Source organism: Puntigrus tetrazona, chromosome 4 (assembly GCF_018831695.1).
Source record: "Puntigrus tetrazona isolate hp1 chromosome 4, ASM1883169v1, whole genome shotgun sequence".
Lineage (NCBI taxonomy): Eukaryota > Metazoa > Chordata > Actinopteri > Cypriniformes > Cyprinidae > Puntigrus > Puntigrus tetrazona.
The window spans coordinates 17,603,722-17,625,556 of record NC_056702.1 but is presented as its reverse complement, the minus strand read 5'-3'; the positions used below and the strand labels follow the sequence as shown (position 1 = coordinate 17,625,556).

Below are 21,835 nucleotides of genomic sequence, written 5' to 3'. Positions count from 1 at the left end.
AGATTAATGCTCCTTTTTTATATATTATTGTAGTGTGCTTATTAAACTCTGTACATGCTCAAGTCCCAGTGTGTGTTTGTAACTAACAGCTGTACCGTATCTGCCGGTCTTGTGCGAAAGTGGCGACCGCGGCTCCGCTGGGGCTGCTGTTCTGAGCCAAGCTTGTGGAGATCTGGACAACGTTGGCCTGCGTCGGCTGAGATATCATCATGGTATTATACAAAGACGCAGGCAGTGCTCCCTGAGGAGACTGCAATGTGTGAGACGACCTCTGAGACTGCTGAAAACAGTCAGAGGAAAAAAAAGGAATTATTTTAGACTATATACTTTTTAAATACCATTTAATTTTCAGTACGTCTTTGTTTTGTTACAAATATTTTTGTTTTAATGAATTACAATCTTTTTACGAAGCACTATAATCACATGGGATATCCTGTCTCCAATATGAGGGGCTAAACATTTTTTTTTTTTTACAAAAATGTAATTAGATCTCTAAACTGAAAGTACAAATGTAACAGAAACGTATTAAATTCTATAAATAAATCTGAATTGCTAGTAGACCTTGCTGCGTCTGTTGCTGACCTGAGTTAGAGTGGAGCTCTGATCTCTGAGAAGGTTCTGTTGTTGCGGCGGTGCCTGCTGCTGAGGATGCTGTGTGACAGTGTGTTGTGTCGCTGTGTGTGTGGACTGCAGGCCGCTCTGCAGGCTCCCCGCCGGCACCACCGCCCCCTGCATGGACAGAGCGCCCCCTGGCTGCACGGATGAACCCTGCGTCAGCTGCACTGAGCCCAGGTTGAGACCACCACTACCGGGCTGCAAGAACATCTACACAGCCAAACAAAAGCGTGTCAGTTTGAGCCTGGGAGTGAATATTTAATCACAAGCTAGGGGGTGCTCTCACCTGTAAGCCCTGGCCTTGCACCCTCTGCAGCTCCTCTTGAATTTGCCGCAGTTCCTCTTGTTGTCTCTGAATATTGGCCTCAATCATGCGTGTGCGCTGTTCCAGCTGCTCCTTAAGATGTTGCATTGCATCCATCTGCGTGGAAAACTGCAGCACTGGCTACAAAACAATGAACAGCACCAGGTAAAATACTTATTTAGCAGTAAGCAGAACAACTACAGGTCTTCAGATGCAAAACGACTCCGCTTTGCAGCAGCATTTTATATACACGTTTATTTTAAAATTGATAGTTATGATAGTAGATGGGTAAGAAGTAAACTGGATGTAGACTACAGAATATCTAATATTTAGATACTCAAATATGTTCAATATTATTAAATATAAATAAATGTATAAAAATTTTTTAGTATGATTTATCAGTGTGTAATGATCATATTATCATAACATAATTGTTAACACTGCAAAGCAGGGTAAAAATCATTTTAGCATTGAGGAGACTTTTTATATAGATACCGAGGATTCATTTCTGTTGATCAAAAATACTATTGCTTATTAAATATTATTACAAATTTAAATAACTGCTTTTCTATTTTTATCTTATTTATTCCTGCGATGCCAAAGTAGCCATTACTCCAGTGTTTAGCGTCACTTTGAGAAGTCTTTGTAGTAGGGATGTTGAATGACCTGCACACTGGGCTGAAGTGGTTGAGGCTGCTGAGGCTGAGACACAAGGGACGTCGCCATCGTCTGTCCTGTGTTCTGAGAACTCATCGACTGAAGAGGGACGACGCACAATACATGTTAAAATTTTCTCTTCTTGTCCTGAATTGTTGTTCGTTTCCATGTTAAAATGGGTTTACTGTACCAACCTGACTGCTAATGGAGGACCTCCGCTGTGATGTCATCTCAATGGCTGACACTGATTGGCGGGGGGGTGTGCTGTGGTCTGTCTGTAGCTTGGTCTGCGTGGCTACAAACACACAAGCATACGGCACGTGGGTTAGTCGAAGCACCGTGTAAACATCAGTATGAGCGCTGTTTTTGAAAACCACCTTCCGTCTTTGGTATGTAATACATACACGTGGGGTCCGAGACAGCGGTGTGTGACGAGGATTTACGGGAGCTCCTCGAGGAGGCCGAGGGAGTGCGGCTGTGATCGAATCGCTCTAGCGCCTCCTTCAGACTGGAGGTGTTCAGCTGGGACTCCGAGCCCGAGTCCTGAGACTGAGCAGAGCGAAACAGAGACGCATTATTGGGTTGTTCTGGGTTCTGTGCAAGGTAAGATTTATCAACAGCATCTGCAGAATAACACTGATTGTTGAAATAGAAAATAATTGGGGAGTGATGTTCTTTAGAAAATAAGATTAACTGAAAATTCTATAAATGATAAATATATTTCATTTATAAAATGCTGAAATACATATAATACATATAATAAAATATATAGATTTTTTGAGCGATAAATTTGAATTATAAAATAATTTTAATACATTGGTGTATTTAGTGCTCCCATTAAATATAACTAAAAATTAATAATAGTAATAATATTATTGCACTTTATTTGAGTTTTTATAAAATAAACAATAAATAATAAAGCATGACAATACTATTATATTTTAATAGTATAATATAAAATAGTATTATATAAAACAATATAATTATTTTACTGCATTCTGTTTTTTTGTTTTGTTTTTTTAGGAAATGTCTTCATTTTCAAACCTAAAATCAGCAAGCTTTTATTTGGGTGGGTTGCTGACAATATGTACATGCACTGCCTGGTTTAGATTCATGCTCTGAAACAGAGTGTATAATAAAACTATATAAATCAAGTAAATACGGAAAGTATTAAATAAATAATAAACTTTTAAATAAATAATTGTAATGAAAATTCATTAATTCAATTAATGACGTAATAAGATCAAATAAAATTAATTTACATTAGTTTAAATCAGTTTAATTAATGATATTTTTCATATATGTCTATATTTGAATGGGAATTCAGATTTGAATAAATGATGTAATCTTAAAAATAAATGTATTAAATCTATATGAATAAATTCTTCAATTATCACACATTAATATAATTATAAAAAATATTTAAAAACACCATTAGTAATGTAATTTTATGTAGAAATATTTGTTTGTGCACACTAGTTTGTATATACTTTGCTGTTATAATAAAGGCTAAACTGAATTCAGCAATGCCTCACCTTGTCTGCGGAGATCTCAGGAGGTGATTCCTCAATGCCCAGCTCCCTGCGCTGTTCAGCCCTCACTTCAGCATAGCTGAAAAACACAAAAAATAGATAAATAACTAAAGAAATTCTCTATAAACAAAAGCACTGCCATGATTCAGTGTACATCCGCTGGCAGAAGACGGCAGCCGTGTTAGTAGTTCAGACTCTCACCTGACCACAGTGTGTGTGCAGACGATGAACTCTGGCCGTGAGTTCCACTGGTGGTATGTGATATAGTAGTGAGTCTGAAGCCAGATCCACTGCTGACCTTTAGTCAGGAAACGGTAATAACACGACTTCCCCTTACCATACTGCATCACTGCAAAGAGAGAGAGAGAGAGAGAGAGAGAGAGAGAGATTATTAAATAAAACTCAAGACAGAGCCGGTGTCCATTTTTAAAAGTGGGGACACACAAAAGAGCAGATGAACTCACAGTGTTCGTGGCACTTGGCCAGAGTCTCCAGGTCATCCACATGATAGTAGTCGTACCCTGAAGTACCCAGAACCTCGAAGGGTAGGTAACCTATGATGGGGGGTGCCCTGCAAAATACAAGGTTGAGCATTAGTGCAAAGTCTAACAAGCGTGCCATTTTAGGCAATATCAAATGTTACAAATATGTTAATTAAATGCTTAAAAAAAAAGTATCTCAGAGCTCAGACTTTCAGTTTCCCACCCTTGAAGTTAATAAAGTTATTAACTGTCTTTTAAATGCATTTTTGTGATTTGCATAACTGAATTTATATAAATATAATATTTTCAAGTTTTATACAATTTATTGATTGTGTGTTTGTTTTGGTGACTAAATTAACTCTACATTTAGAAAGCATCACCAATGGGTTTTTTTTTAGGAAACAAAACAAAATAATAGTTTTAATGACTAGAAATAATGCTTTTATAGAAGAAAACTGAAGTCAGAAACGTCTGTACGTTACGTACATTTAAGCTCAATAGATTTTTTAAACGATTCTGTCCCCTTTTTTGTTTCTTGTTCGTTTGCAGAGAGCGAGGTCTTGGCATAGATTTTCAGGCATTCCTTGAGTCATATGAAAATGTTTTAGCATAAAAACAGCATAAGAAGCGCCACTAGCATCTGCTAAACAACTGATAATGTGGAAAATTTTATTCAATAGCTTTAATATCTAGCATCTGTGCCGATTAAACCGAATCCGTGATTTGAACTAAATATAGAGTAGCAGCAAGTGCCAGCAGCTATTCTTCCGAAACGACTCATCTAAATTCAGTAAAAACCTTTCTGAGCATAATGGCATTAGGATTTCATAGAGAAAATGATGTTCATGTTATTCCAGACGGAACCTATGGGCTGAATGTGAGCTATTGATTACTCTGAGACGTGCCTGCTCTAACAAAGTGCAAGCGTAAACGGCACCCGTCTTCAGTCTCAAGGGGATGGTATCGTGACAGTCACAGGCTCATACAGCCCGAAGCGCGGTCTTCTCGAAAACAAGGAACCAGAAAGAAGTCACGTTTTTTAACTTCAAGGCTCCCCATTGGCCACAACAATACTCTAGTGGCCATACTGACCAAAAAAAATACTTGTTTAAAGAGTTCCATGATGTCCCCAGATTTATAAATCATTATTATTCTAAAGTCTAAATAAAATAACTTTTTTTTTTTGTTTTTGTTTTACACATGACTCTGAGGCCCGAGTCGAGCTTGGGGTTAAATCCTGTAGTTAAGTGTAGAGCAGCGCTGCATTACAGTGACACTGCTAATCTGTCACCGACTCACCTGTCTATCAACTATTGTGCAAAATAAACGAGGGTTTCAAACCTTGACGGTTACAAACGACTACAGAGATTCTTCAAAGGCACGCACCTTCAAGGTACTAGCAAGATCAGTCGCATCTTTCACATACTTTCAGTTAAACTGTATGACAAAGAAACTGACAGGCATTTATGGTCAACTAAGAAAAATGATGCTGTTTATGTTGAAACTTAACCCGTTGGTAAACATCAACATGAGTGTGCATGACAGAAGATTATTAAATGATGATATTTGTAATGCATTTATTATAAAGTAAAGCTTTTTAATTGGACAATATTACAAAGTACACGCTTTAAAAGTGTGTTCAGAAAGTGCATACCATGTACACTTTATTTTATTCACAAATTATTTTAAGTATACAATTCAATATATTTGAACACACTTAATGCTTTTTACAAGCAATATGTTCCTTTTCTTTCTTTTCACTTCATTTCACTTCCTTTCTTAGATCTATTTTTCTATTACAATAAGTTTTAGTCTACATTTCGTTCTTCCGTTTCTTCTTTTTCTCTTTCTTTCCTGCGTTCTTTGACTCCCTCTGTCTTTCTTTCCTCGTCTCTTAGTAGCAACTGTACCACATCGCCATAGTGATGTATCCTGCCATGAAATCAGAGATCCTCTGCTTGAAATCCAATCGCAAGAGGTCACAGGTGACGCATCCTATCCACAGTAAAATCTCTTCTAAACCTCTAGCGATCGGATCGCCCAAGACAGATAATATCCGGGCATAAGTGAAACTAACTAGCGGAGGCGCTCTTTAGTTTGTCGTGAGAACAGATGAAGTTTGTACCTGTGGTCCAAAAAGAGGAATTTCCACTCTAAACTGTGTCTGGAGGTGAATTCCTCATTGGGCTCCTCCACAGTACACATTTCCTGTGGAACAGAGGTTATAAACAAGAGCCTTCTTACTTATAAGCACAAAAAAATGAGAACAGAAACCGAGTGACCTACTTCTCACACTCAGTGTTTTGCATGCTGGTCATTTATCAGTGTCTTCAAAAACAAAGCCAATTCTTGCACAAACATGTACAGTGTCTATCAGCACGCCCACACGCATACATTCAGCCCGCGTCATGATTAATATGTACACAGCCGATCTCACGGAGGCCGTCACTGTCTGTCAGGCAAATATTAGGAGTCGCGAGACCAATGAGAAGGTGCCAAGCGGGCTTTGGCTCAACCTACCTTGATAAACTGAGGCTTGGCTAACCTCACGGTTGCTATGAAACACACTCGGTCTTCGAACATGGGCCTCAGCGATCGCTGGATCACTCCCTCAAAGCCGTTGCGTGTTGAGTTAGGCACTACAGAGGAAAAGACGGGCAGATCTTAATGAATGGAAGTGTTTGGAGAGACATGAAGAACAATGAGCTTTATTTTCTTTATCGGACCACTGGGGGGCAGCACCTGCGAGAAAACCTCAAACACTCGATATTAATGCTGGTATAAGAAACTCTTTTGCTTTGAAAACAAAATGTTTTTCCTTACATTTTGTCAATTTGCTCGGTGTCATATTTGTTCTATAAGTCCATTTTACACTGATTTTACAAAAAAAAAAAAAAAATGGGGTCAGCTTTTGGTTTTTTATTATATATGTTATAATGTATATAACTGTCGATAATAATAATAATAATAATAATAATAATAATAATAAATGTATTAAGTATCTTGAGCATCAAATTAGCAAATTAGAAGTACCACAAATAATGTATAATATAATAATAATAAATCTATTAATTAATAATCAATTTTAAAATGTTTTGCAAAATGACAGAAATGTATCAAAACTGACAAACTAGACCCTTCAACAATTAAACATTTATTAGTTAACGTTTCAAGCATATAAAGGATTTCTTAACCAGAAACGTGAAATAGAATATAATGGCTATAAAATGGCTGAATTATCATCGTGGTGACTTTTTTTTTTTTTTATCCCATTTCATCTAATCTTTATCGTTGCTGACATATAAATATAAAACGATATAAATAAATAATCATCAAGCATTTGTTGTCAATGAATTCAGTGACAGGATCGCATATGTCATTCTATATTATTTCACGTTTAAATACTCTCTCTATAATTAAGTCTATTTGTAGGTCGATTCCTCTATAAAGCGTAAACACAGAGGCACTGTGGGGGAAAAACATGGCTCTGTTTGTTTAATCATTCCGACCAACATTGGCTCCGCCAGCAGTGTGAGTTTGGGGTGGGACTATCTATTTGTGCGAACAAAGGCTGCTTGAAAACCTTCATTCATTAATTTCTCAATTATATTTACTGACGCCCGTCAAATTACACACTTCACCTTAAGCCACAAACGGTCAACTTTCCATCTCAAAATCTGGGTCAGAAGCCTGTTCTTCGGCAGACTGGTTTTTCGCAACACTTTCTATTCAAATAACGATCCTTGATCCGTCTACTCTCATAAGAAGCGCAAGCAATCAAGCACTTGGCTGGGTAATTCAATAAATGGATCCATATGAAAGACTCGGCTGATGCTGCAGGCACTTGTTCTGACACTCACCAGTGTTGAGGGACTTGAAGTTTCCGATGAACTTGACGTACTCGTAAACGGGCGGCTCTTTCGGGTCGATCGTGCCCCGGAGCATGTGGCAACAGAACTCTAACTGGTTCTTTGCTGCAGGGAAGCAAACAAAAACAAGAAAACAGAATTAATGAGTTTTTCTCTTGTGATCTGTCCTCAAAGAAACGAGACGACAAGAGAGAGAGAGAGAGAGAGAGACCAGAAGAACGCTTTTTTTTGTCATGATGAGATGATAATCGTGTAAAGACGGCATGATTGAGAGGGATTCTTACTTTTTAGGTAGTCTGGGGTGAGGGTCTCTCCCTCCAGCATGTGTGTGGACAGGGCTTTATACACCTCTGAGTGCTCACCCAGTGGAAGGAAATTCAACAGATTCTGATCCACAAGATCAGACTGAAAACACAACAACAGACACCGTCAGCGTCTCTCATGCTTGCGCAGAAAGGCTGCAGATTTGTTGTAACAAATGCATGGAGGCAATAGTTGTGACTGATCCGCTCTAATCAAAAATGAATAATGTTCAGCTGCTTTGTAGCTGAAAAGTGCTCAGTGCGGTTGGGTAAAGCAGTTGGGACTAGTTGGCCACACGAACAGTAGTTTAGCAATGTCGACAAATTATAATTTAAATAAAAAATGTATTTAGAGACCTAACCGCTCAACCGTTTTCATCACCGATAATCAATAAATCAGCATATTACAACGATTTGGAGTAAATGCTAAAAATTCAGCTTTGGAAATTTAAAAAATGTGCTGAAACTTATTTTAAATTGCGATAGTGTTTCACAAAGTTGCGCTGTGATTGATCAAATAAGCAGAGAGTGTTCATACTCACAGGTAGATGTTCTAATAAAGACGTGACACTTTCTGAGACGTAGATTATGTTTCCGTCTGTCATGATGGCCAAAAAGAAGCCATCTAGCGCCTAAAGTAAAAAAAAAAACAAATTAAGAATAATTCTGCATTTAGTTTAACTATATGATACACACACACACACACGTAGAGGGTTTGGGCAAGTCCTCACCTCCAGCATCAGCTGTGTGAACTCCTCATTGCTAAGGAAAGGTGGCTTCCAGTCCTGACGGATTTCACTCGACTCAGACTGTGCGGCAATTTCTGACGGAAAGACAATACAAACGAGATTATGTTTTCAAACGCTGGACAAATTTCATCAGGTTAACATACTAAAAACATGATTAAAAATGTTTAATTTATATATAATGGGATATAATTATGTACTTGGTGATATCAGCCACCTAAAACGGGGTTTTTATATTCTTAATATTTTAGTTGTTTTTATTTAGAATTTTTGCATCTAGCTTCTCAATTTATAGTTGCTTTTATCTAATATAATATTAGCACTTTTTAATACTTTTTATTAGCTTTATAATACTGTATTTGCTATTCCACGCAGCAAGCACACAACTTTTAGAAAAGGCATCATCCACAAAAATTATGCCAAATGTAATCTGTCCAAATTTTATTTCATTTTGTTTGCTGTTGTTGTACAATCTTTTAGGAAGACTGCTTCGCTAATTGAATGAGCCACCGCTTCGTTGTCTGCTATTAGCTTACCGATTTCACAAATACTAATTTTGTAATGATTATTTGGCATGGCACTGCAGTAACCTTTGTGCTTGCGCAGGAAGTCGATACTCTTCTGTAGGATGGTCGACTTGTCCATCTTGCGTGTGTTTCCTGGCAGCATGGTGCCCAGTTCCTTGATGAGTACATTGAACTGGTCTCGTCTCTTCTTCTCCGACTTGTTCCTAGAAACTCTGTATGTGGAAAAACAAGAGATGGAAAATGACATTGCTAACCTACAGACGATACACTAATAACACGATTGAGTCCGTATTTCAGAGGTTTTCGAAGTCACAGTTAAGCACTAAAATACACGTCACGTAACGATCTTTTAATTATCTTAAATACTACAATTTACTCCTCGAAATGATAAAGAGACGCAATCTAATCGGAGTGAAATCGTGCAGTGCTGAGAGAAACCATTTCATGGTTCTTTGACTGTATCTAGAAAATGAGGGGTGAAGCTGTGCACTCAGGTTTAAACAGTCATAACTAGGTCACACTTAAGTTTCTATTCCTGGTGCAAAACTACTTTAGATATACTACCATGAAAAAGGACTTGTCTATACAATCCTCTGGTGTAATGAATCATGTTTAAACCACTCTTGCATGAGATAATGGAATAGGCTTGGCTCATAACAAGAGTTCGACTCGAGGTAAAAGAAAGTAAAATAGCGATGTTTTTCTCGTCTAAGCACCTTTTTGCTTTGTCCTTCTCATCTTCTTCCATCAACCCATCAAAGATACTGCTGTCATCCCTGAAAAGATAACCACAGTAAAAGAGGTTAGATCAGCTCGACCAATGCGAGTTCTGCTCAGCTGTGTGATCGGCCAATTAAAGACAGCTTCAGTCCTCATCTTTTTCTATTAAATCACAACAGCTTTCATTAAGCTAAAATGTTATTATTTAACGCTAATCCGTTTATTCACATTGATTGTCCCTTAAAAATTATTAATAAAGCGCTAAAGGAAGTGTGATTTTAGCATCATTTAAATACAGTTTTATTAATACTTTTTTTAAATTTAATAATTGTGATTTTAACATTAAACAATTGTGTTGTCATCATTTTTATTCGTTTTTTTTATTTCGGTATTACTTTTTTATATTAATTATTTTATTAAGTTAACAAAAAAAAGACAAGTTTTTTGCAACTTGTATAGCATTTTATTGTTTTTTTTTGTGATTTTAATTTTTCATTTACAATTAAAAGTATATTCTGTCATAAATTACTAATGTTAATCTAAAATTTTCACGAATCTTCAAGAGTCTTTATGAATCATACACTTTAATCCAAGTCTTCTGAAAAGACACAATGGCTTTATATGATTAACAGATTTATTTTAGGAATTTATATTTATTCACATTAGTGCTGTCAAATGATTCATCTCGATTAAATCACATCCAAAATACGTTTTTGTTTACGTAATATATTTATGTGTACTGTGTGTATTTAATCATAGTATATAAATACACACATACAGTATATATTTAAAAAAATATATATATATACACTGTATATTAATATTTTTACATTTGATATAACATTAACACTTATAAGGTGCTATAACAAAATAAGGTGTCATTTGTTAACATGAATTAATGTATTAACTAAAATGAATAAACAATTATCAACATATGCTACATTATTTATTAGTCTTTGTTAATGTTAGTTAATAAAAATGTTTAGTTCATGTTAGCTCACAGTGCCTTAACTAATTTTAACAAGCACAACTTAACAATAATTAACAAATTAACAATAAGATTAATAAACCTTAGAAGAAACGTTCAATCTTAGTTCATGTTACCTAATGTAGTGAACTAATGTTAACAAATGAACCTTACCCATTTATAATATAAACATGACATATTGTTTAAATATACACACGCATGTATAAACACAAACAAAAACCTTTATTTTGGATGCGAGTAATCGTTTGGCAGCACTAATTCTCATATACACTATTTTCAGCGGAGAGACGGAGATCTCTAGGTTTCATAGTTTTTCAAAGATAAAGAAAAGTCTCGTGTGTGAGATGACATGAGGGTAAGTGACTGATAACACAATTTACCTCTTTATCTCTTTAACTGCAGAAACTGAACCGGTTTGATGAACTACAACGACCGATTCATCCCGAATCAAATATTACATACGAACTTTTCTAAACCTTTCCGCCGCCATTCTTTGTAACTGCATGAAAAGAGCGGTTCAAACAATCTCCAACATTTTTGCTCAAAAAATACAAATCACACCAGTTTGAAACGACACGAGCGAGTTAGATAGGAAATATAAAAAGAAAGTCGTGCGAGTGTTCGACTTTCTTTTGACACCCCGCAATATTTAATCATAATCGGGTCATGCAATAAATCATTGATTAAACTGGCAGTAGGTCAGCAGCGGAGGTGGACATAAAGTACAGGCCTGTAGGGGCGCTGTGCGCGTCAGTATATATTTAGATACCAGGTTCTCTCTGACTCAGCTGCTTTGAGGGCACAAGACAGAAAACGAGACCAGCTGGTCATGGCAAGGGAACTGAAATCAGTTTGTAACGGCCGTGATTGGGGTTTGATTCCACGAATGATGTCACGGCGGCTAGTGTGTAGTGTGGGTTCGAAACGACAGCTTTCATTTAACGAGACGCAACAGTCTTTTTTTTTGGCCTTGAGGTGATTGTTCTTTCGCACAGGGTGTACAAAACGAGGGACCGAAGAGATCACAATGATCATTGGGTGCGACTGAATGAGTGTGCGAGACGAGACGCAAGTCAACCGTACGAATGTGAATTTGCAAAGTTGAGAGATTAAAGAGTGCAAACAGCAAGCTGGGTAAATAAAACAGTGTGCGTTTTGCTCGGCCACTGGGTGTCCATTACCACAGTTTTACATAAACAATTATTTTCCCTCGGTGCATTTGCATCAAGGGTTGTGGGTGTTTGACTACGTTTTAGCGTAAGGAAGCGCCCGCTGTCCTAAAAATGCCATATTATGTGTTCAATTTTATCGATGCATGTGAAAACTGCTTTTTCAAGCAGGAGCATTCATGAAATATGAAGTGACACAGGAAACAGAATAAGGAAATAAAGGGGAAAAATAAAGAAATGTCTAGCATCCATTACTGAATACAAAAAATACATTGACGTCAACTGATTTGGCTGCCAAACAAAAAGATATTTATATCTCCGCTGTGAAATTCAAAGCCATCTGCTTGAAATGGCGGGCTCGTACAATACGAGGAGGCAAGATTGGCTAAAACTATTTAATTAGGACAATTAAGTGTAACAGGAAAATTTTATATTTCCTCAATTTCAGGTTGTCCTTAAGAAAGCAGCCAGAAGCCAGTAGGCCTCAGTGCTCATAAAGTCTAAATTTGCTCAAAAATAAACGAACAAGAGCGATGTTCTTTAAACAGGTACAACTGAAAATAAATTATTTCTATTTTATCACATTTTAAAATGTAATTTATTCTTCTCATGGCAAACCTGAATTTCCAGCATCATTACTCCAGTCTTCAGTATCACATGATCCATTAAAAATCATACTAATATGCTGTCTTGCTGCATATCGTTTATTATAATCATTAAAAATGTAAAGTTAAATAGTGGTACTGCCTAATATTTTTGTAGATTTTTTTCTATTTTAACGTTGAAGCACTTTAGTGACATTATAAGTAACTGTCCTCATCCGTTTAGTCGATTTAAAATGCGAACCTGATAAATTTTATTCTTTGCTACTTGCTATCCCTGATGCCGTAAACATGTATTCTAGTGAGATTTTAATCGGACAGAAAATGGAGATGTCCATAAATGCAAGATGAGTCATCAATATTTTTTGTGCATTTTGCTAGAACACAAAAACTGTACAGCACATATTAAATCTACAGCCTAATTCAGCACACTGCAAATAAGATACCAATCCATCCAGTCACCACAAAAAAAAAAAAAGAAAAAAAGCTGCCACATATTCATTAAACATAAAATGCATTTAATACATTTTCCAACCTCGGAGCCAGAATCCCATTACCTCATGTACGAAATGCAAATGAATGCTTCGGTTGCATATTAAGCCTCACGCTAAACTTTCAACATCATTCGCCTCCAAATGCGTCACCGCTTCTGCCACTACGGCCTCGTGCATGACTCGCTGCCAGGATAAGAGCATGTGCGTCGGCTCACGACTCTGAATGACCCCATTCCACACCTGTCTTTAGCTTAAAAGTTGCTCAATCTGAAAGACCCTCCGCACAGCGGCAGCGCGCATTAAAGCGAGAGGAGCGCCGTAATTGTTTAAGACACCAACAAGTCCATTAGTCGCTGCGCACTCGCAGTGCAGTTTTTTCGTTCTGGCGCAATCTCTAACATCCACTTAAAAAACGCAGGTCGTTTCCGTACACTTAAATGGAGCTCGTTTGAACAATTAGAAGCCGAAAAATATGACCTACATTTACACTACAAAAACAATGCGGTGTTTGTGTGTTAACATTTCTCCTTTCTCTCTCCGGCGCACGCACATCGAGGATGTGGATGGCTGATCATTAACTTCAATAGTGTTTGTGTTGTGAGAGAGACGGAGCGATTGTTTTTGTCACTAGTCTGCTATCTCTCTGACTCCTATAAGGCAAACACACCGACCGTATGACCACAACAATGCCATAAAGATGTTTCAGAGGACTGTACACACAGACGCTCGGTGTGTGTGCTCAATTAGCCATGATGTTTATTATCAAATGTAAAGTTTGCTAAGGACTGTTGAATTAAAGAGTGCATCTTTTAAAAGGGAATCAATTCATGGCACTGGCAAATATTAAGAGCCAATATTTGGAGAAGGACTTAAAAAAGGGGGGAAAAAAAGTAGTATTTGCCACATAAAGTACACTTTGCTAAACTAATACAGAAAAAGTGGGACAGTTCCTGATAATTAATCATTGCCATTGTTTTTGGGGGTTTTTTAAAGATACAAATGTCAATGACCCATACTCATCTAAAATAAATGGTGATCCAAATATTATTATATTTATTTATATTATATAATGTTTATTCACTAAGAATGCATTAAATAGTGATAGTAAAGAAATTTATAATAAGAATCTGAAATGCTCTAATTTCTATTCAACAAAAATGGAATAAATGAAAAATAAACATTTCCAAAACATTACTAAGCAGCACACGTTTTCAACACTGATGATAATAAATATGTTTTTCTTGAGCAGCAAATCAGCATATTGATCGTGATCATGTGACACGGAGTAATGCTGCTGAAAATTCAGCTTTGCCAAAAACTAATAAATTCCATTTAAATATGATAAAATGGAATTTTTTAAATTATAATATATTTTACAATATTTCAGTTTTTTCTGTATTTTTGTTCAATTTAATGCAGACTCCGTGAGCAAAAAATTCATTTTGACATTAACTTTCTTTCTGTCTTTTTTAACGTTCCCATACTTTTTGTCCACTGTTGACTTTTAGACCCCTCAGACTTTCACTGTATGGACAAAATGAGTTGAAACTAATTTATTCAAGAGTTTTTTAAAGCAGCCCAGAACTGTTCAACACACATTTGACCTAGATTTACTCAACGAAATGTTTATCAGTGAAAATCAGAGATGTGGACTTGAGACTCCTGACTTGAACCCAAGTCACAATGTTGATGTCTTATTGCTCGGCAAACATTATATTTAAGACTAACATTTGCCAGTTCTGACAATTACTTAAATTAAAGACTGAGCTTCCCCCAAGTAGCTGTCAGAAACTGTTTGGAAAGTGTCAAACGTGTATGGAAAAAGAAAAATATCAGATATGAAAATTCAAAACATCATTATAAAAAGAACAAAGTGTGATAAGTTCATATATTTGCTGAAGTTTTGAGTTTTTAGTTAATCTCATGTGTTGCTTTATTGTTTTACATACGCTAAAATATAAGTATGTGCATTTTAATACTTAAAACGGATACGAAATGTAAGAATTTTCCGTCATAAGTAACACAGCTTTGCAGACATTAAGGCAATCGTGATGATAGTTGTCACTGCATGGTGAAGTCTAAATTATGTTTGCCCAAAAGGGGTTTTAGTAGTTTCGCTTTGGTTTAACTGTAGAGCAGGTAAGACCAGTGCCATCACTTCAGCCGGCGAGGATGAGAGTGCATAACTGCTTATCACATTAGTAAAAAAGTGGTTACAAACTTGGTTTGAGCTTCAATTAAAAATGCGATTATGAAAATTAAAAGATATACTAAATAAACAGAGTTCAAATGAGGTTGCTAAGTTTTTGAATCCTTCTCAGTTCTGAATTGAAGAACCTTTAATTAAAGGATCTTTAATTCAGTATCATTTGAAAGCAAGTAAATATCAGTGTTACAAAAAAAATCAAAGCAATCACTGCATATTTAATATGCCTCTGGGATGATAATAATAATAATAAAAAAATCAATAATTTCTACAATAAGCTATTATTTCCAGCAGCAGCTTAATTTGTATACCGTTATTAATAGTTCAATCGTAATTGACTCCATTAACATTTAATATGGAAACTAGTTTAAAATGTAACTAAATGCAAACAGCCAGTATGCTTAGCATCAATTATTCAAAACTGATTTTTTTTAAACTTATTTTTTTCTCCACAGAAGTGACATTCAAGACAAATGCAGCAACGTTTTATTTGCTTTATTTTAACATGCAGACCTTTTTCCTCTACTCAAATCAATCATCACAAACTGTGCTTTGCAGAAACACACAGAAGTTGTTCTGACAACATAACCGATTCCACGCGGCGTAAACTAACACACGAAACAGTTTGACTATTATAATGGACGTTCGCTTTGGACAAGTTCAAATGGATCGCCCCGCGTTCTGTCCGACCGTGTCCTGAAGGGCCACTTAGAGATCACGCTGTCTGAGAGATAAGATGAAGAGAGGCTCTTTAAAATATACAGATTCACTGAATAAAGGTAAGAGAATACAGATTGTGCAAGCACCATATGGTCCCCGTTTGTGTGCCATCTCCAGTTACTTCACCTGGAAACCTTTGAGAGAGGAAAATGGAGCTGCAGCTCTATTCAGCGTGGCGGTAATCCAGAGATTAGCCTGAAAAATTCCACGCCGCCGTCACACAATGGGCCCATCTCACTGTCACTCAACAGGCCCGACCAGTTAGAAGGAAGCCATGCGCAGTGAAGCTGGCCAGAGTGGGCATGTTTAATGTCATTCCATTCACTCTAGTCACTATAGCAACTGGCCATGGGTGTGTTACATATGCATCTAATAGGGAACGAAAGCTGTTTACGGATATATAGATAATAAGATATTTTAATATGAGCTGTCCAGCGTAGGACTGGGACCGCATTGGTTTCTAATGAACTTGAATATCATTTAACAACAACAAAAATATTTTTGTCGTTATGATGTCAAATTTTTAATACCATATAAATGTCAAAACATCAAGAGCACTGAGAGATTTAGTCTCTTTTGATGTTTGATTTAGATAAATGACAGAAAGCTGGAATATTAGACTGCTGTCACTTTAAGAGCTACAAGCGTTTTCTTTTTCAGGTGTTTGCTTTCAATTAAGACCTAAATTACTGTGTTTATGCTTACAGAGACGACCATATAAATACACTGTCCATCCCAAATGTTGAGTTTTTAATCAGTCATTTTATAGGTGTACTGTGCTTTTCAAATTTTTGTTGGAGATTGTGGCTATTGTTAACAGAATCCTTTCTTCACAGGATGTTTGGGGATCAACCGAGGACTCACCGGTCTATGCTTGAGGTCATTTTTGTAGTGTGTTCAGGGTCGTAGTTGTAGAGAGAGGACCTTTAAGCGTGAGGTAGACATTTGTAACCTGGATAACAAACAAAAAACAGTAATGCGATTTAAATTAGGCACGCTCTATAATAAATAAATGTGGGTTTAAGCGAAAAAATTATTCTAAATTATTAAATAAAACAATGACACAAGAGGAATACATTTAATAATTCAATAAATCGTTCAAAAACAAACTTACCTCCAGGCCTGCCTGCTCTAAGGAAGGAAGAGAGGAGCTTGCCACAGGATGTAGGATGAGGACAATCAGTGGGCAAGACAGAAGGTGCGTGTGAATATAAATGTTTTTATGCGCAGGGTCGATCGGAGGATTCGGAGGTCAAGGTAGAAAAGCCTGCTGTGGGTCCCTGTGGGGTGTATGTGCTTTCATTCGGGTGTGAGACTGGAGGCACCACATGTTAGCACTAGCCACCTCCTAAGAAAATAAAAATGAAACGAAAAACATTTAGCATAATTATACACATTTTAACTAAGTAACAAAAAGTCATATGTTTAAAACAATGTCAATACGTCATCACAAAGATTATTGAGAGTATAGAAAATATGTATAGAAATAAACTTTTCTCAAAATCCCGTTTACCATATATGACTCTCAAAATGTATGATTGCACAAATAATAATAAATAAAATAAAATTCACTGTATGGGATCGAAGTTATATCACTAACAATACTGTAAAGGTCATTCCTACATCAATTATTTAACAGCAGAACAGCATTTTGTAGAAAACATGCTTAAAATGCCTTAAAAAGTCAAAACTATCAATTACATGACAGAAGCCATGCAGTAGATGTTGATAATATAGTGAAATTTCTTACATCAAATATTATGGGATATTTATAGGACTAAGAAATTGTTTTCTAATAAAAGAAAAATCTTTTTTCTGTGTAGATGTGTAGATGACAAAAAAATAAATTAATTAATCATTTTTAGGACGACTGAATTGTAAATGTATAAAATATGAATAACTGATTAAGTAATGAACTTACTCATGTCATTATTTCTGTAATAGCAGCAATGATCCTGAACCACTGTAAATCTGCTCTTAAATCTGAAACACAAACAGAAATGAATCAAACAAACAGCTGGCTCCAGAGGAAATGCTTCAAATTACAGTACAGAAGTAATATTTTATCTTAATTAGTACCAGATTATAATTAAATAAATACGTTTGAATTAATAAAAGTAAAAAAAAAAAAAAAAAATACTTTGACCCAGTAAACCTGAGAAGGGTCATGACCTTAAAGTTAAAGACCCTGAAGTCATAATGCTTCACATTCTGCAAAAAAAACAAAAATAAAACAATGTGCCATACCCAAAATAATGACTTAATTGAAGCTTAATATTTTCCCCTAGATTTAACAGTGCTGTCCATCCTAAAATAAACTATTCAGCCTACTACTAGATATTTTACAAGGCCACAGATGTTGTGATGTGCTGCCAAGCCTGATAGACGACTTGGCAAGACCTTCTCTAAAGATAAACATTCAGTACTGTAAAAGCAGGGCCGAGGTTCAGCAGTCACAAGAACCGAACTCGCTGCGTCTTCATTACGTTCCTTTAATAAAAGCACTTTCTCTCCGTCCAGGAAAACACCCAGCAGGAAAGCAGCAGTAAGAGTGAGCTGGGTGAGACGTGATGAAGCTGTAGTACCCTGACAAGTTGCAAGACATGTCCAAGGAAGTGCATGTGTCGTAAAGGCACACACCCCTGAGGCCAATCTATATATAGCAGTGGTGGTGTGGTGTTGCCTTCACTCATATTAGGTTTCCATGTTCCAGAAGCCAGACTATAATGATCAATGAGCAACTTCTAAATAGAGATGACACAATCCTGATCATTTCATCAAGACAGAAAGCTTAAAAAAAAAAGAAAGTACACAACTTCACAGACAAAGGTAGCAGCTTTGACCCAGTTTGGTCATTTAAAAAGCATGCGATCGTGATAAAAGTTGGGTCAAAGAGTGTGCGCTTATCAAGATTACTACTATCAGAATACATCGGCTCACAGTCACTCCGCTGCGTTTTGGTTAATGCCATCAAATATTTCACATTTATCTTGATTTGTCGGTTCGATTGTCGTTTCTTTTCCACACGACTGCTATCTCAGAAGTCATACAAACCTCACATATAAAACGTAAAATAATAAACAATGTATAAAACAAAGCTAAACATGATGTCTTCTTTAGTGTGAAATCACCCCTAAAACTGACAGACGCGACACCGTTAAAACTCCCATGAAGCCGTTTGTTTTTTCGCGTGCTGCAGAGAAAAGCCTTCAGTCAGTCACTAAACACCTGCACTCGTTAGCACTCATAAAATACAGCCTAATGATAGAACGCATTACGGTCTTTGTCGTCCTGCCAGAAACAGTCGTTCGTTCTTGTTTACAAGCTTGTACTTTATGGCCATTTCAATGGCCTATAAAAAGAAATGATAACGGCAGGGAGATTAGCCTAATGCTAGGAGCTAGCATGACCTAGCAGCTACTGCATGACTTGAGCAAGAGTTCTGGCGCCGGTTCATTTTCGTATGACATTCACACTTGAAGCAGCACGGACACGCATACCTAAACACACCCACGGATTCAAATGAGTTTAAATAGAAATCACACGCAACTGGGTCATCCTTAAACTGAGGTGGTAAAATAAACTGCAAATAATTTTAATGTTTCAAATAATAAGATATATTGATACGTATTTAAGAAGTGTTTAATATGCTATATTCTGTGAGGCTTAAAGGGGAAGTTCAGCAAAATAAATAAATAATAATAAAAAAAAAAATTATAAATAGTCCCTAAGGTTGTCCCAAATCCGAACATTATATAAGAGATAATAGTTTCCACTGACTTCCAAAGAATGGAAAAAATGAATATCAATGGCTTTAGAAACGTTTTTTTCTTAATAAAGAGCAATGCATTTTTTTAAACCTTAATAAGAATGTAATAAAATATCTACTGTAGATATAAATGTAATAACAAAATTTGAACGGTTTCTAACTACTGCATTTTAGTGCCGTAATAATAAAAAGTTTTAATAAAATTACGAGAATAAAGTCGAGAATAAAGCCGAAATGATGAGAATAAAAGTTTTAGCAATATGAAAATAAAGTAGAAATATTTTGAGTATAAAGTTGAAATTATAAGAATAAAGTCATAGCAATCTGAGAATAAATCCGAATTATGAGATTAAATAACAAAATGAGAATAAATTAAATTAAAAGAATAAAGTTGCAACAATATTTTGAAAATATCTTAGAAACCTTTCAAATATTTTAAAGAATAAAGGCAAAATATTTTAACTTTATTCTCATAATTTAGACTCCCCAAATATTATCTAATAAATTTTTTTTTTACGTGGCACTAAAACGCTGTCGTAGTTTGTACATAAACCTCATCCCATCCACAAAGCTGGAATAACAAAGAAACCTCTGAAAGAAAGCATATTTAGGCGATTAGCTTGGTTAAATTAGCTGCTAGCCACATTCCTTTAGCCGAAACACGCTGACTAAAATCACAACAACAAACACGACGATGGCCGTAACGCACAACAGTCCACGCTGCTCGGATGTGTGGTGGCCAATAAAGCTGGTTATGATGGAAACTTGTCTTTCATGTTTTTACTACGAGTATCTTGTCACAAGCAGGGCTGGCCCACCGGTCACGCCACGCTGCACACCAGATATGTCCCCTACTGATCACTGCATGTGACTACTGACCCAGACAACACGCACAAAGAAAATAAACGACATACCGACGCAGCTCAGACTCAACTCAGCCACTCCTGCAACATTTAGTACAAAAGAAGGGAAAGCAGACGCAAACAGCAGCAAACAAGTGACCGGACCAGTCACAACAAGCTAATCTTAAATTACTACCATTAAAGAGTCTGGGGTCAGTAAAATCTTCTCTCTTCCCCATGCTCTTATTATAAAGCCACACAAGATTTAAAAGTTCTTTTGAAATTTCTATTAATTAAAAAAAATCTTAAAAAGTTTAAAAAGTTCACTACAAACATCAAAATAAAGTGCGATTTGACTTTATAAAGTTGTGACAAAAATATATTCGCTTTGTACAATGTACTTTAAAGTTATAACAGTGATAAATGTATTATTGTAAATAAGAGTATTTTAAAGAAATATCTTGTTCATCCATGTTTAAACTTTGCCAAAAATAAAAGTACAGTTTCCATTTGTAACCTTTTTTAAACATTAATATATTTGTAATATAGAAATACACAAGTAATAGTATTTGTTTGTTTTTTTTCAATAAAGTTTTATTTTATACTTAAACTACTTTAATAAAGGTATTTAAGTTTGTTGTAATAAAGGATTTCTTCACTCAAAATAGGCATTGTTATTGTGAAAGTCTCCTACTGTTAACCCTAGTAAAAGGACGGCAAAAAAATAGCTCGTTCTGCTAAGAGCACAAAATACCCCTGTAGAACATCAAAAGGGATTTAAAGGAAATCGGTCAGGATTTTAAAACACCTACAGCTCCTCCTGCAATTTCCTTTGACTGTCTGGAAGCAAAATATTATTCAATACACATCTGATTTAAAAAAAAAAAAAAAAAAAAAAAAAAAAACCCACACACAATAAATAATAAGATTCTAAGACTTGAAAATAATTAAATAAATCACCCTGTAGTTGATATAATAATAATAATAATATAAATCCTGGGATTTTTATAAATTTGCAACAAATGCAAAAGGATCTAAATGGGAATTGTGTTAAGGGATTAAAATATAAAATCATATTTTCTGGCACATCCTCCCAAAATATTATCATTAGAGTATTACGAGCAGCGATATAATATCCTCGTAGAACGACAAAAGGAATTTAAAGAACGATGCTTTTCTTTCATCTATCCTGTACTCTTCCAATATTACACAATACCTTGGCCTCTAAAAATAAAAAAAGAATCCTTTGGGAGTTACGGTTCATCCAGGAGGATCATTTTAGATTTCGACG

The 21,835-nt window shown here is 35.9% G+C and overlaps 1 protein-coding gene across 3 annotated transcripts in view; it reads right to left on the bottom strand.

The window, feature by feature from the left end:
• clocka (clock circadian regulator a) overlaps positions 1-21,835 on the bottom strand; it is a 48,753-nt gene that overhangs the window by 5,266 nt on the left and 21,652 nt on the right. The window contains exons 1-21 of one of the 3 annotated variants that reach the window (XM_043236809.1): positions 18,360-18,483; positions 17,855-17,916; positions 17,048-17,281; positions 16,798-16,885; positions 9,751-9,810; positions 9,098-9,246; positions 8,493-8,584; positions 8,304-8,393; positions 7,744-7,864; positions 7,451-7,564; positions 6,111-6,229; positions 5,716-5,798; positions 3,573-3,679; positions 3,310-3,457; positions 3,112-3,187; positions 1,981-2,125; positions 1,771-1,871; positions 1,586-1,675; positions 902-1,060; positions 583-825; positions 96-280 (exon numbers count right to left, since the gene is read on the bottom strand). In XM_043236809.1, the coding sequence (XP_043092744.1) occupies positions 96-280; positions 583-825; positions 902-1,060; positions 1,586-1,675; positions 1,771-1,871; positions 1,981-2,125; positions 3,112-3,187; positions 3,310-3,457; positions 3,573-3,679; positions 5,716-5,798; positions 6,111-6,229; positions 7,451-7,564; positions 7,744-7,864; positions 8,304-8,393; positions 8,493-8,584; positions 9,098-9,246; positions 9,751-9,810; positions 16,798-16,817 (2,102 nt within the window). In that variant the 5' untranslated portion in view covers positions 16,818-16,885; positions 17,048-17,281; positions 17,855-17,916; positions 18,360-18,483. Of the gene's footprint in view, positions 1-95; positions 281-582; positions 826-901; positions 1,061-1,585; positions 1,676-1,770; positions 1,872-1,980; positions 2,126-3,111; positions 3,188-3,309; positions 3,458-3,572; positions 3,680-5,715; positions 5,799-6,110; positions 6,230-7,450; positions 7,565-7,743; positions 7,865-8,303; positions 8,394-8,492; positions 8,585-9,097; positions 9,247-9,750; positions 9,811-16,797; positions 16,886-17,047; positions 17,282-17,854; positions 17,917-18,359; positions 18,484-21,835 lie in introns of those variants that run through there. The other 2 variants (XM_043236808.1, XM_043236810.1) reach the window with 2 other exon arrangements.